The following is a 16,894-nucleotide window of genomic DNA, read 5'->3' as shown; positions in this document are numbered from 1 at the left end:
CAGACGTTGTAAATAATATTAAAAAGCATTGAGCCATACTATTGAAATTTAAAAAAAATGAAATAAACTAAAATATAAATGTATGTTTATAATTATTAAGTGTGATACCTAAATATTTTGAATACCAATTAGTAAGATTTTATCTATATTTTTTTATTTCCATGCTGTTATTAATTATTAGTGATTTTGAATGCATTTTTTCTATATTATATTAATATTACAAAGGTACTAAAACTTCTAATGGTTTAGAGCAAGTTTAATACTATACTTATAAAGACTAAAGGGAGCATAATGACAACAATTTTTCGTTCAAAATGATTACGAAAAATTGTATAATATTATTTTTATTCCTCAAATCTACCAACTCACTAAATGGACGAGATCTGGCATATCGACCCTACTTACCTCATCATTATTCCTAATTAATGTCATTGATGTCAATAGACTATAAAAAATATCCGGAACTTAAAGTTGACCTAAAAGTTTATTATTAGATTTTTTACTTATATTCGGTTGTCAAACGAAATCTTAGTCTGTTATGAAAAAAACATTAGTAGATAGTACCTACCTATTGACTAAACTTATCCTTCTACTTTCAACTTGCTATTTAAACGTTAATTTAGTTTTAAACTATTGAAAATAGTAATAAAAGTAATAATTAACGCTTAAATATATTAAAAATATATTTTCAGGGGTTGCTAAGTAAAAAATATTTAAAGACACTCGAAATCCTGACAATGTTATATTTTAAAAACTGCTAATGACACATATAAAAATATGATTATACGAATGTAATAGCTGGATAACTCCAAATATCCAAACTCTTGACAGTGTGCATAACTAGACAACTCCACATATCATGGATATGTTTAGTACTCAGAGGGGATCATAACTTGATAACTGTTTTTGTCAAATTAAAAACGAAAATCCATAAATGTATAAGTCGAGATATTAACAAATACATGTTCTGACATACATTGATAAATCGAAATATAAATGTTTGTACGAATAATATTAATTGGATATATCGTTATGTCAAATATTTATTGCCTAAATTAGAGATATTTACTTATGAACAAGAGCTGTATTTCAAGTATTTTTGGGTATTTCGAGTTGAGTTTTTCATACCAGAAGGGTATAAGGTAGAGGAAACGTTTAAGCTAATAAAAAAAAAAGTGCAGGTCGAGATGTCAAGTTATTCCCGCGCGGTACGGATTTAAATCCTGTAATTACCAATAACCATTAATTTATTGCAGTATTAAATATCAATTTTGATTTATCTATAATAGTGTCACTAAGGGACTTCTCAATATATGCAAAGCCTCTGGGTTCGCTTATAACCACGAGCCCTCTCTAACCTGTCATATTAGATTTATATCACACAAAATAAACCATTTATTGAACGACCTTTACACGATACGATTGCGATTCTATCGAATATCATAGAAATATTATTATAGCTAATAAATTCTTCAAAAATTTTGAACAAGTATGGCAATTTTTTTGCTAAAATGATTTTTCAAATTCTTGTTATCGTTTATTATCAATTAAGAGGATTAGTATTAGCTGGTATTTCCCATAGCATATCTTAAAAAGTACCTAATCGATTTTTAAATCTTGAAAACATAGCAAATACTTTTTTTTAATAGGCGAGAAGTAATTTTCTCCCTGTGAACTTGCTTATTTAGCAAACTCTACCATATAACATACCATAAAGCCCATCTCTATTGAAACACCATCGACTGTCCGTGGGGTGTAAATCGCCCTATTGGCATTACATTATAATCCTCCCAAATGATGAGCAACCCTTGCCCATTTATCTATTACTATTCGAACGGCACTTCATTTGTCACGTGTAATATTATACGGATTTTTAGAGTGGGTAATAAGTGCAATTTTTGGATTATATTTTTCTTTGAATTAGAATTATGTTTGAAAGACATGGTTCTTTAACAGTATTGTTAGTTTGTACTCTTGAATTAATTCTAATGTCTACTTTTCATTCCAAAATATCGAAAGCGAGACTCTACATTCTAAAACTACCACTAAAAAATTAAAGTATTGATATCACAAAAATCTAGATGCAATAGCTGATGCATTGCTGCATTAGAAAACAACACCTGAAACTCGATTCAATCTCGGTTATAGATCTTGTTCTGTTATTAAGTCTAAGTTAATGAAATTCAATCATTGAAAAGCTTAAAAATATAGATCAAGCATAAATTGAATCCAATTTGGATTAAGATCCGCTATACCTATGCATTTTTACTTGATCCATTAGTGATGATAAGTTTAGATATTTTCGTCTATGAAACAAAATGACAGAACTATTATTTCGTCACTAGCTCTTACACTCAGATTGCACAGTGGTCCAAAACAAAGTGCGCAGACCCCAAAACTACAAGCATCAATTGTCACCGAGCAATAAGCGAGGTGACTCTCGCATTCCGCGCCGTCCCACTGTGCTGTGCCATAGAGCTGCAAGTTTTAGAGCTGGCTTTATTTATTAGTCATAGTCAGAAATCTAATTTATCAATAAAACCTATCGAAAAGAAAAAATCACCTATGTAGTTTTTTTTACAGGCGCCAATACATTTAAATACTTTTTAGTTACAAAATTAAAAGATGCCATAGGTATGTTGTACTTAGCAGACCACCCCTTGCATTTGATTTAAGCTCAGCTCTACTTAAAGTAACTCCTAAAATATGAAAGAGATCTAGGTTCATATTTAAAAAATCTAATTCTCAAACCATGTCAAATAAAAAAACAAACAAAAACTTTACAAACACCTATCTGCAACCACCTAAATAAAGTCGAAACTAACTTTTTATTGTCTGCCAAACAGCACAGACAGAATGTCCCGAAAATCCCGCATTCCTGCCCGTATAACGGTCACAAATACATCGCAATAAGTGAAGTGACTCGGACATTCCGGACGGCGGACAGTAGCTAGCAATCCGGACGCCCGGACGGGCGGAATCTTTGTGCATTCCACAACGACGCGGCCGTTGACGTCTGATGCGACGCCATTTTGTGCGGACTGTCAACGGATGGCGGTTTTTTGAAAAAGAGCATGAAATTGAAACTCTTTGACTTTTTCATTGTAGCGTAAAGACCAGCAATTTGAATTAAACTTAGTAAAGCCTTATAGATTTGGTAATGAAAATCATAATCGTTAATTATTATTAACAATAGAGTGGTTGACATTCTTGACATCGCTAGTCAATTGACATACTTTTTTTAAAGCTGCCAAAACGCGACTCTATCATGAGTGTCATCGTCACTAGATGGCAACTCAAATAACTATTTAGTTTAGAAAAAAAGATTGTTAAAAACTATTTTACAGCAAATTGAAAGCTACATCAGATTTCAGGGTTAGAAAAGAGTGTTTTTACCCGACTGCGCCAGAATTTGTGTCTTAAAATCATTGCACAATTGTATCAAATACCCAATTATTTTTATAGTATTCACAACAATTATCATACATCGCACAAAACTGTACTTGACTGGCTGTGTAGTAGTGATTAATGCGCATTTATTATCCTAAAGCTCATTAAAGTACACCAATTTAATACAGGAAAAAACATATTTTTCTATAATTATTACATTTATCAACTAGTTTTTGTATTGAATTAATCTAAGCACACTACTTAAGTCGCCGATAACGTCGGTTAAAATGATGTAAAAATTTGGTGTTATTTGTGTGTGCGCGATGGCGATGAAGATCTGTGGGCTTAGTATGAATTTACATCGTCTTCACTAGTGACCGCGTAAAAAAATGACATAAAATGTATGACGGATTGTACAGCGACAAAAAATCTTCATAGATTTTTTAAACGCGCTTACTAGTGACGACGTTTGGATGTAAACTCACACTAAGCCCTCAAGCATCGGGTATGAATTTGTAGTGATGAGTTCACGTCAACGCGTCATATCATTGGTCGCAGTCTATGCACGTGCAGTGATCGCCATCGCCGACGCGAGCTGAGCACGCGTTGGTTTGGCAGAAGCTTTAGCCTAGGCGCAGACTGCAAACTTTTTGTCGGCCGATAGTTTAGTCGGGCAGTTAATAAGTGTGGGCATGTATGGAAGTGAGGATATTACACAGATTGATTCTTCAAACAAATTTGAATCGGGCCCAACTATCGGCTGCCTAAAAATCGGTGGTCTTCGCCCAGGCTTAATGTAAATACAAATAAAGGACAATGACCAAAAATGTATGGAGTGTGGTCCAAATGTCCACCACTAACGAGACCTATGTAGTAAAATAGTCTACTAAATACTGATTCATAATAACCAAACCGCAATCAAAAATATGCTGTCAGTAAAAAGTTATGACTGAATGAAAAGTCTTGTTTTTCACCTTTTCATCTGAAAAATGTTCTCGATATCAGTCTATCCATCGCACATTTTGGACTAATCTATGCGTGTTATGTCATGACGCTTAGTGTGCCGTGTTAGGTTCTCGCTAAAAGAAAAAAAAAATCTCAGAAGAAAAACAACAATATTGGAATACTTTGAATATGCGAAAGGGGTAAAAATAGTCTTTTTTCCAACTGGTAGGTACTGGGTTATAGATGAATTATCTGGGGGCACGGCAGTGCCCCCACCAAGTCGAGAAAAAAAGCGGCACGGCCGTACCATCCTTTTCTCGAAGCAATTCAGGCCATTTTCGAATGCCTGTAACTTCGTTGTGGATAAAACTAGAAGGCTGAATTTTCACTAGCTATGCAGGCATTGTAAAGACACGGTATATTTAAAATTTCATTCAATTTGAACCAGTAGTTTAAGAATTATAACGGGTCAAAGTTACTTAATTTTGTCACTCACTGACTGACTCACTGACTGACTCACCGATCATCAAAATTCTAAGGCACTTCTAGCAGACCTAGAAGCTTCAAATTTGGAATATAAGTAGTGTTTGGTGTATGAATCAAGGAAAAACTAAAATATTTGGGGGCACGGTAGTGCAACCGCCAAGTCGAGTAAAATTTTTCAATTTCGGTCCAGTTTTCTAGATACATAACTGCTGTCTACAAAATACAAAAAGAAATGAGATCCCATCAAAAACAATACTTGTCAAAAAAACCAAGTCTCGCAACTCAGTTGTTTTACGGTAAAAAGTTGTGATATCCATGTAATACCAAGTCCAGGCCAGGAAATCTTTAACGTTTTACATAAATATATTGACTTGGCCATCGCATGAAAACACGTGTAAATTAAATTATTTAGTGCGATGGCCAAGTCAATAATTTATGTAAAACGTTAAAGATTTCCTGGCCTGGACTTGGTATTACATGGATATCACAACTTTTTACCGTAAAACAACGGAGTTGCGAGACTTGGTTTTTTTGACAAGTATTGTTTTTGATGGGATTATATTATACTAGCTGTGACTTTGTACGCGTGAAAATAGTTTGAATAATATTTCCCATTTTTACAACATTTGTCTTTACTGCTCCGCCCCTATTGGTTGTAGGGTGATGTTAAATAACCTAAAACCATCCTTGATAAATGGGCTATCCATAACAAAAATATTTTTTCAAATAGGACCAGTAGTTCCTGAGATTAGCGCGTAAACTACTACAATTTTTCAAAGTGTCGTAACTTTTTACTGACAGCTTATTTTTTTTTCGTCCCATACTGAAAGTTATTCTCTATTTAATGGACTATAAGCCAATATAGGTCTCATTAGTGGTGGACATTTGGACCACTTTTGGTCATTGTCCTTTTAAAAAGTTGTATTCTTAAAGTTTATCTCGAAAATAGTAATAATAATATTCAAGCAGGAAACTCCTAGCCGTTATTCCTAAGGCCCTTTCCCAAAGGTTACGGAGCAAAATCTTTTAAGTACGAATCCGAAATATTGCGTAAGGGCGCCGATTCCCCTGCCCTCCCAAAGGAGAGGAATTAACGAATTTGTCAACTGTCAACGCGAGGTCTTATTAGTTAGTTCTTATAAGGGGCAATTTGCCCATTTTCACGGTACAGTGTCAATCATCGGGGGCAATTTTGGCAATTCGGTTATTTGCACCGACGATTTATGATCATTGGACTTGGCGCACTGTTTTAAAGTTTTATATTTATTTACATTTAATCTTTTTTTACTTATTGTCAACCTTGACCATAGTCTCAGATGAGAATTTATGAGTCCCATTCCAATGGATGGATTACTTCAAGAATGGGGATGGTTGCAAAATGTTGTCTCATAAAATAATATAGGTTTTATTTTTTGGTCGATTGGAATCGTAGAAAGAAGTTACACCATCTTCCTAAACGCTTAGACGTCGTAATCATAACCATTTATTTAAAAAAAAACCTATTTACTTTTAAAACTCTACCTTTATTTTTATTTTACAATCCCAAAGCGCAATCCTTCAAAGGGATTAAGTGATAATTTTCTATTAATACCAGTAATTAGTATAAAGGAGTGGTTAAACTTTTAATATTTTAAAACTAGTAATCGGTGGCTGATAAACATGTCGCGGCTTCGTTGTTAATGCCGGTGTCTTTGTTTCATAATATTTAACAACTTACGTGAAAATTCATATTTTATGTTACAGTACAAATTATAAAGGACATTTTAATAAATAATAGCTTTGTCCCTTTTTATCACGGCGACCAACATGCGACATAAAGTGACCAAGTATTTAAAGTTACAAAACAATAGAACCTAATCATAGACACGATTCCTTTAATTTTTTTAAAATTTTCGGGTATTTTGGGTACACTCTAGCATATACGTGCATAAGAAAGATTATCATGTAAATCATTTCAAAAACTTAATGTAGAATCCCATAGACTTCTGACTCTACATACAAAACTGAAAAATGATATTTGAAGTTTCATCCGTCTAGGTATAGAAAAAAAACCCATCACCATATCATATTCTACTCAACCATTACGGGGTAAGATTTTAGGGTTGTGTGACGAACCCAGGACCAAATTGGTAGTGCCTAGGTCGTCAAAGTGGTCATATTTTTTTACTTTTACGCCCCCAAATGTTAATGTACAAAGATTTTTACATCTCAAAGGATACAAGAACCACATAACCTCGGCCGGAGGTAGCCACTACAATAAATCAACCACCTAAGTGGCATTTACACGAAGAATATGTTTTCTAGCATGAGGCAAATCGTAAACGTCGCACTGAAATGCTCCGCGGGTTTGCGGCACGACGCCGAGGCAAAAATATTGGAGGAGGCATTATTTTTAGGCGAAATGCTGGACTGAATAACTGAATGAAAATGGCACCGTACAATAATTGGAAACTGTTAATAACTAAATTAGTTATTGGCCATTTGAGGGTATACAGATAAATAAATTCATTACTTTCAATGCTAGTCAGAGATTGTGTTACTGCAACGTAGGAATCTCGCTCTAGGAATAACGACTGTTAGTGGTGTGACTTTATATACATTTTTGTAAAGATTCGCTAGGAAGCGATTTCTTCTAGACCACCAAGGGAGCAGACAGGTATTTAAACTAAAAGGAGAGACAGTGCTGATAGTTAAAATGTAATAATGAGTACTAACTGTGACGAATAAAAATATTATGACTCATCCAGATTACTAAATTTCTTGTCGTAACACAAAAGGCACAAAAACATAGAAGCCCGTTTTTTCAGCTTTTCAATTCACCTATGTTTTTAAAGGAAGATGGCGGTGTTTGCCCTCCCCTAAAATTGGACCCGTTCCCCCAGAATGTGCCCCTGTTTTCGCACCAGAGACAAGAGGTTCAATCGTGCTCTAGTGTTTATTCTTGCGTTGGTTTGTTAGTTCAATCAAAATGGAGCAAGATTGGATGGTTGTTGGCAGATAAGATTGTGTGTAATTTCAGGGACTGGTTAAACTCAGGCACTATGTAACTGTGTCTCAAATAGGCAAGTAAATTGAACTGCAAATTAAGTTACTGCTACATTTTTAAAAACTCTACGACGCAAAAGAATTAGGTTCAAACCTATCAATAGATTCACCATTGAAATCAAACTTATCACAGATTTCATGACTTTCTTTGAATTTGAATCGAATTTTGAGAAGTTTTTGATGCATGATACATAATAAATCTGTTGCTCTACATACGGATCCAAGAAACAAGTTCCATAATCTAATTCATTCTCCAGCGTACCTTTTCCATATGGAATTGATTCCATACATAGACGTATGGAACTCTCAACTCCTCAAAAATCAAAGAGCGAACATCCGCACGTAACTATCGCGTCCAGCAAATCCTGCACGATCTATAGATGGCCAACCCCCGACCCCCTAACCTGGGGGTTGGGGGTTGGGGGCATTAAAGAGGGGTCGCGGGAATCTCCGGAAAATCCACACTTCACTACGGACCGGTAATCACGTCTCAGCTCAGGATTTCTACGGTATAATATATGTATATTGGAGCTCGTGATACCTCGTATACAGGGTGGACCGGGCAACAATTAAACAGCTAACTCTGTGAGCGCTACCAAGCTACATAAATCTAAATTCTTTGAAAAAACAGCAGATATTTTTAGTTATGTATTTAACTTTAGAAAGAAAGATAAAATTTTATTTGACAACTAATAAAAGTACAAAAATAAACAATGGAGAGAAAAATGTTGCCAAAGAGGTCACCCACTCAGTATCATCTTGACAGTTGACATTTTACTGCCAAGAGCCAAGACACTGGTTTTCAGAGGGTACCTTGTACGCTTATACTTTACGTATATGTATTACTAAACCTACATACTTTGATAAACTACAAATTGTAATATTTTGAATTTTTTAAAGGACTCTACCTATTTTTAGACTACTACCTGTGTTTACAGTCATGGAAAGTTTTGCATTACATCCTGTATTTTAGGTCCATACGACGGAACTTCAAGCTTAGGTAACTGTGGTATCTTAAGTAGTTGTAATAGGAGTTATTTTATAATAAAATGTTTATTTTGATTTGCTCTCTGTATCTATCCGTGCCAATTTATTGCCAATAGTGTGTAATTTACAGTAACAATAATGAGGTTTGAAGAGTGCGTGAAAATACAATTCAAAACCTAAGAAAGACTTGGTTATCATAAAATTACTTTCTATGTATTTACTTATGTCTATCTTGGACTAGCTTTCGGTCCGCGGTTTCGCCCACGTCTTACATCTTGTTTCTCCTTTCAAAGTTTTGACCTCACTTCACCCCCCTAGGGGACAAATTTGGAAAAACTTCATATGTTCATGCCTACGTCATAATTACTGTTGTTAGGTCAGTCGGTAAAGGTTGCTTTTTATGTAAACAGTTATTCAAAATGTCGACATATTTCCTCCATTCGGCTTTGTAACAACCGGATTACCGAATCGATCGGTCAATCGAAAATCCTTAATAATCTGCCGCGTTTTGACTTCAAAAATGTAGGCGAGGTATTAAGTGCCGATAAGATAGAATTACGCACTAATCAGTGGTGGAATTGCTTGTAGATGTTTTTGATTTACCGCTAAGTATACTTTGGTACAGTCATGAACATTTAATCCTACGAGGCGAGGCAATTTCTGTCTTATTCTGACGAGTTAAAACACATATTTATTAGAGCCAATTCCTGAAAGAACTTGATTCTAATTTCATATTTAAAGATAATTATGTTCAAGGACATTTTGTTTTTAAAGTAGGTAGTATTTGCTTCAAAAGTAAGATACACATTTTTGTGTATTTTTTATTTAAAGTAGTATTTTTGACGTTAAAAATTGGTTCAGAAAAAAATACTTTTTGCTTTTTATTTTATGAATTTTTTAACAATCTTGAATTAATATCAAAGCGAGCGTCTTTAATTCAGCGGCAGATGAGCAAACTCCGAAAGTTGTGAAGTCGCTAATCCAGAAGTAGGCTGCACTTAACAGAAGCAGGTGTTCGTAAAAGTGCAGCCCAAGGAGCGGAGTGCAGGGATATTTAGGAAGGCTCTCGAGCGTTACTCATTAGCGTTTTAGCGTACATACTAAGTACAGTGATGTCATAGTGTCGTATAGCAATCATTTGTTTTAAAGCGTGAAGAACATAATAAGTAACATAAAGAACTGCCTCATCCACCAACGTGACGCTGAGATCAAAAACTACAGTCGAATTGAGAACCTCCTCCTTTTTTGCAGTAATATTTTTCTTAAAAGGCCAGACCGAATCTTTTTTTAAGTTTTATGGGTTGAGCAGTTTTTTATTTCAGTTTTTCAGCTCACAACCTCTAAATTATTCTTAACTTATTATAATATGTACTGGCCAGTAAAATCAAAATTCATTTGTTTCGTAAATCACCAATTCAAAAATGGAACATCAAGGAAATATTCCAAAAAACCACAATGATGCGAGTACACTCAAATGGAAAAAAGTCTGAATTATCAATGTTCATGTAAATGCAGCGTGAGCTCACCCCAATTTGCAGCTTTGCCGTTTTTTATACGCTCTGAATTATTAACCTGGCGGCGTGCCCTTAAATTACTGTTACTGCTGACTGTACCTTCGCGTCTGTGCCTTGATTTTTTTACTGTTACTCTCGATTATGGCAAAGGCATAACTCAAATTATTCTTTCCTTTGACTTTTATTGCAGGACAGAGGATTAGGGGAAGACGTAAAATAATTAAAGCTTAGGGACGGGTGAAAATGCGCGTTTGATTTGTTTTTGTGGATTTTTTTTAATTTTATAATGGTTTTTCTTTTTATTATTTTGCAAAGTCAGGCCATGCTTGAAGGACATGGCTTGTGACATGGCGCCGAAATAGCTAACAGTGTTTTGAAAATTGTACGCAAGTACAGACAACAGCACATCAGAATAATAATAATAATATACATTTTCGCAGCAGAATAATTCATATTACAACTACATAAGTATTAAGCTTAAGTTCTTATAATGTTCTTATAAAGCTTGAAGTCTTCTAACTCTACCAACCTAACGAAATAAATACTAATAGATGCTGCTGAAAGTGCTGATCTAATATCACCAAAACTTGGAATCTGTTCAATTTAATATTACTCAAACTGCATTAAATTCTGAACAAAATATTTTTTTTAAATAACCATAGTCAGGAACCGAACCTCACTCTACAAGGACCGTTCGTCTGCATCTAACTGCTGACCTAAAATAAAGCTCACCTAAAACACGTCGGCCATATTTCGTGAAATCTTGCCAGAGGTAGCACTTTAAGTTGGAGCCATCATATATTTAATTCACGAGCGTCTAAAGTACGTCGCCATAAAAATCCGTCTCTGTGATACTGTGCAGATGAGCCGCGCAGGGCCGGATTGAGGGCGGTAATTTAATTATATTAATGTCTGTTTTATTGCGAATCTCTCGTTTAGTGCCCTGATAATGGCCCGTAATGATTTCTGAGCAATCCCGGCTAGAACACTTACAGATATTTTATGGGATATCAAGTTATTATTTTTCTTGATTGTATCGGGAAATGTATCACTGCAGAATGGTCTTATTGTTTCATTATGATAATGTTTGTGTGGTTGTAACATAATTTTCAAACAACTTGTTTTTCTTTGAGGTTTCGACAATGTTAATTGTCCCTTCTCCTCAAAGAGCGATTGACAAGCTGAGTGATTAGAAATAATAATACATAGATAGATACCTATTAGTATGTCTAATTAAAAAAAACTTAAATATCATAAACTAGCTTTCCACCGAATTTTTCGGTTTTTTAAGTAACCTATGACACTCAGCAATAATGTGGCTTTCTATTGGTGAGTCAGTAGATCCCGAGGTTACCCCTTACAATTTAACAAATATACCAACACACAAACTTTACCTCTTTATAATATTAGTATAGATAAAAAAGCATTGTTAGTTCTATCAGATGACTAGAAATACACATCTCATAAAAATGCAAAAGTTGCATTGTAACACAAGTTCCTACTTAAAAAGCGGTTCCATTTGATTTAGTAATAAAACAACGTTATGATATAGATTTTCAGAGGTCCCATTTGATTTTGTAATATATAGGTACTTTATGATATAGATTTTCAGAGGTCTCACTAAAGCCTTTATCCGGCCCTGGCCAAGTCCCGGGATTTACGGTTATCGCTCGCCGGGATGCGTTCAATCACAACCCGGGAACTTCGCACTTAGCGCGTCTGCTCGCTTATTGCTGGACCGGTATCGATTGGATAGTTCGGGAGCTGATGGAATTTGTTAGAGAAAATACTGCTTTTTTACTTAACTAAATCCAGCACTGCTTAATGTTTACTTGAATTGGAGATGGTAATGAGCTAGGACCGTAAAAAATTAATATACCTGATGTATTACAGGTTTCAGAGGTCTGTCAGTGTTCTTTAGTTTTGACCCAACCAGATTCTTAAAGAAGTCCTATTATTTTTAGCAGCGCTGCGCAGGATAACATAAGGACTCAATGTCTTACTCAACAACTGAAAATTATTTGAGAATAATATTCACTTGAAAGCCTTATTTTACCAGAAATTAAACTGAAAGCGCATTAGATGATTTTTTACGTAGGGAAAACTGATAAGAAAGTGATAGTCGTATTTTGGTGTTATAAAAACATTAATAAACTTGTACATATTATTAATATACATGTTTGTAATAATCCTATTACTTTAACTAAAGATTTATTTCAATGCTAAAAATTTAAAGCGTTTATAAGTTGAGAAGCGAAGCAAAATGGCGTCGAATAAAAGTAAGTGCCTGTAAAAATCTGAGAACGCTCTCCGAGGCCGTAACGTATAACTAGTTTATCATCCATTACCCGCTAAGTACGCAATATCCGCCAAACGATACGAATAAAGACGGTTAGCTATCGGTAAATTTAGTAGATATCGTGGATAGATTTAGCTTAGATACGTAACACTCGCTGAAAAAGTAATTGTTTACAATAAGTATTTAGTATAATATGGTAGTCATATATCTTAAACTGCATATGTCCACATTTTAAGTGAAGACTAATATTAGTCGACTAAACTATGTCTCAGGCTTTCACCAAATTCAATTGAGTTATTGAACAGTTCTTAGCAAAGTAACCCTTAGCCCAAACTTCACCCTTTAACCACGAATTGCTGCCGAACGGATGACTTAATGCCCCTTTACAATTACTCTATCTCCCGCAATCAATCCGAAGTTTCAGCATAGATCAATAATACATAGACGATCTTTCAATTCATCCAGTTCGGAGTTCACCCCGAAGACAATTAAGTGGCACGTCCCTTTCACACTTCTCCCCACTTCCCCACTTCCATTTCTCCACTTGCCATTCACCCCGTAATATAGCAGCATAATTACGCTGTTAAGGACGAAGATTTCTCCCTGCTTGCGGACTTTGCGTAAGGGATTGTAATTTCTTGTAATCGTTGAAGTTTGGCTTGTTTACATCTCTTGTATTATGTGGGACGCTTAGAGGATTCATTGCGTGGTTTGCCAAAGTTTGGGCTTGATATTTGCTTTGAGTGCGAAAGTTAAGCGATCATTCTATTTTGAATGGGATCAACGGAGTTATAAAGACAGATGTGCCGATTTTAGTTTAAGCGATATGTTTTACTAAATTATTTAATGCACAATTGCATAATTTATGTAATGCATAATATATGACAGTATTTTATGCATTACGTAAAGGGTATTTACGTAATAATATCATTGGTATTATTTCATAATGTTTCCCCTTACTCTCTCAACATTTCCTTATTTTGGACATTAATTAAACCATTATCAGCAGGTTGTCAAGCGCAAACAAATAACAAATATCTATAATATTTGGTGCTCTACATTTTCCTAATTTAAATTGAGCCAATATTATCCAACTTCCACTAAGTTAGTGCCTTAACGTCAAAGTTCTCAAATGAGTCGTCCGCGTGAACGGCTCTACCCAAAACAGTGGGCGAACTTTACCACAAAGGCCTCCGAACATCTTTCTCTGTAAAAATCTGTAGCGTGGAAGTATCGCAAAGACGGAGAGACGCTAACGACCGAGCGGCGAGAGCGCTCTGATTTCCAATTCAAGGGAAAATTGCGATCCATAAAGCGGGCAGGGATGGGGAGAGGGGTGAGCCCCCCACCGTTGCTACGCGACGCGGGGAGGAGTCGCCGCAATCTCGGCCCAATAGCACGACGGATATAAATTGCTCTGGCGACAAGAGAGTGGGACGGGTAGAGTGCACCCGCTCGCTCTAATGAAGTGCCGCTCACCGGCCCTTGATTGACGGACCACGGCCCTTTCAAAGTACCTAAGTCGGGAATCGACGCCGCGCTGTGATTTGTGAAGGTAATTACCTACTATGTAACACCGTCGCATTGGTTGCCACTGTTTTCCTGTTTTGTCCACGCCGAATTTGATACTGTAAAATTGTGTTAATTATTTATTTTAAATGGCATTTAGGTACTTGTTAAATGAAACCGACTGAAACTTCCGCAAGGGACGTATGTACTTTGTGAAATATGACCATAAATAGACATAATGACCAGTATAAGTCATTGTTACAGTTGAATTTATGTAATTATATTTGACGTATAAATTCTGTGAAATCGTGAGCTCAAGAGAACTTCACATACAAAATAAATTAGTGTAGGTAAAGGCAGCTTTCAACAATGGCTGCGAAAGTTTCGCCCATGACAATGCTTTATTAAATTCTTAAAAACTGGAATCACTATTCGCGATATAAAGGAACTTAGAAGGAGCTTTTGTTCTAGTCTATGTAGTTAAAGTTCGATAAATACTTAAGAGCATACCCAGTTACGTGTATATTTTAAATTAAAGGCAGTTGTAATAGAAATTTGAGCTGAGATGTGTATGTAATAAGCTATAATATCGTCAAAATGAACCCATAACAATAGTTTCGTAATCGTATTCTTGCCCAATACTGAGTAAAACTACTTTTATCTCTTATTCTTATGATTCACCAAAAACCTGATTGTGCTAGCCCTAAGGGCCGCGCAAATTGAGTCCTAACTCCAGTACATAAAGTTACGTTCAAAACCGTTGTAGGGGCGAGCTATAAATTTTTGTAAGGCCAGCGCGTACGGACGCCGAATGCGTAATATGGCGGACTTCGCACAGATTACGCCGGCATTAATACGTGCCAGGGCATAGACAATATAGCCTGCTGAAGAACAGCCAATGGCCAGATTCGCATGATCTAAGTGTGTGATTTTTATCTGTCTACGTAAGCGTGATAACTAGATCTTTCGATCCTCTTAATACAAAAGAGGTAATACTTGGCTTGACATGCACTATTATTAGATTTTTAGTCGTCAAAGTGGTGGCTTACATTACAATTATTAATAAACCTTATAGCCATACATTAAGGCTACTCTAAGGCTGGGTTGCACCATCTTGCTTTCGTCAAAAATCTTTCAAATTCCATACAAAAAACATAGGTTGTCGTCACAGTTACGGCTAAAGTTGAGTGGTTCAATTTATGCAATTCTTAAAATAATACGAATATTTTAATCTAATGTTAAAATCTATCAAACCTTTAAAGCATCAAAGCCGACCTATGGATATTCTCATAAAACAATACCCTTTTTCGGCAGACAGGTAAAAAGAAAACATCTAAAGTTGGCTCAACGTCATTAGGCGTTATACATTTTTGTGAGCTCACACGAGCGCGGTGCGAATACGTAATGGCTGACCTGGCACAGATTACGCTGAGTATGTAGACTGGACTACAAATCCATGGAGTTCTGTAAGTTTTATTTCGAAATAAAACTGTTTACGTAGAGCTCTTTTGTCTCTAAGCAACAGAAGTCCATCTGTGTGTAGAGTTAAATATTAACACTTCATAGTCCATCATCAACATCAATTAACTTCTACAAGCCAAAGACTTAAAACGCCATAATATGCAGCTTTTAGCCATTAAAATCGTCAGGTCATTGCGTCTCCAATGCAGAAGCACGACCCTCTCTAATTTACCAATAGCAAATATAGCCAGGAAGTTGTCGAACTCTTACGACATCCACGTGAAAGAGAATCCTATTCTACTCTGCTTTTACGGCTGAGCCATGTCCATTGCAATTATCTTAAAGTATCATCATCATCATCATTTCAGCCATAGGACGTTCATTGCTGAACATAGGCCTCCCCCAATGATTCGATTGGTAGCGGCCTGCGTCCAGCGCTTCCTTGCTACCTTTACGATGTCGTCGGTCCACCTTTTAGGTGGATGTCTTAAAGTATAATTATTATTATTTACAAGATTGCTGCCATGCCTACCATGATCATAGATTAACTGAAGATCTTGCGTGAGATGTTATTGGCAAATATAATTTAAGTAATTATTGGGAGGCTCGTAAATAAAAAGGTAGCAATCCCGTAAATAATAATATTCTAGTGTTAGTGACCATGAAAGTTAAAAAAAAATTGACCTAAAATATACTCTTTGTTCACAGGTGAAAAGCCGCACAAATGCCAGGTCTGCGGCAAAGCGTTCAGCCAGAGTTCCAACCTGATCACCCACTCCCGCAAGCACACCGGCTTCAAGCCATTCGCTTGCGAGCTGTGTGGACGAGCGTTCCAGAGGAAGGTGGATCTCCGCAGGCACCGGGAGACGCAGCATGCGGACCTGAGACCGCCGCAGCAGCATATGCAGCCGCCGCATACGGATGTGCATAGCATGCATGCACCTGAGATGCATAGCGTCGCTGAGCATAGATTAGGTGAGTTCTGACTTCGTATACTAACTGAATTTGACGTCTAAACCGCTACACTAAAATCTATACCCGATTCTTCAACTGTTGCAAAAATGGGACGAAAATGTGCACGGGATACTTGTGATTCTTAAGACATAATAATTCTTATTCCTTTAGTAAATCCTAAAGATAAGGAAAGAGAGTCCCGCAATTTTTTTTGTCATATCATGTCTGTATGCTAGAACATTACATTGCTTATGAATAAGGAGTGATAACAAAATCAGTATTTAGTTTTTTTAAACATAACTTT

At 35.9% G+C, this 16,894-nt stretch overlaps 1 protein-coding gene across 2 annotated transcripts in view; it reads left to right on the top strand.

The window, feature by feature from the left end:
• Positions 1-16,894, top strand: part of LOC135088367 (zinc finger protein Gfi-1b) — a 71,951-nt gene that overhangs the window by 52,934 nt on the left and 2,123 nt on the right. For both annotated transcript variants that reach the window (XM_063983218.1, XM_063983217.1), the window contains exon 5: positions 16,345-16,611. In XM_063983218.1, coding sequence (XP_063839288.1) covers positions 16,345-16,611 — 267 coding nt within the window. The remainder of the gene's footprint in view (positions 1-16,344; positions 16,612-16,894) is intronic.

Source organism: Ostrinia nubilalis, chromosome 3 (assembly GCF_963855985.1).
Source record: "Ostrinia nubilalis chromosome 3, ilOstNubi1.1, whole genome shotgun sequence".
Taxonomy (NCBI): domain Eukaryota; kingdom Metazoa; phylum Arthropoda; class Insecta; order Lepidoptera; family Crambidae; genus Ostrinia; species Ostrinia nubilalis.
This window is presented reverse-complemented; position numbering and strand designations above follow the sequence as displayed.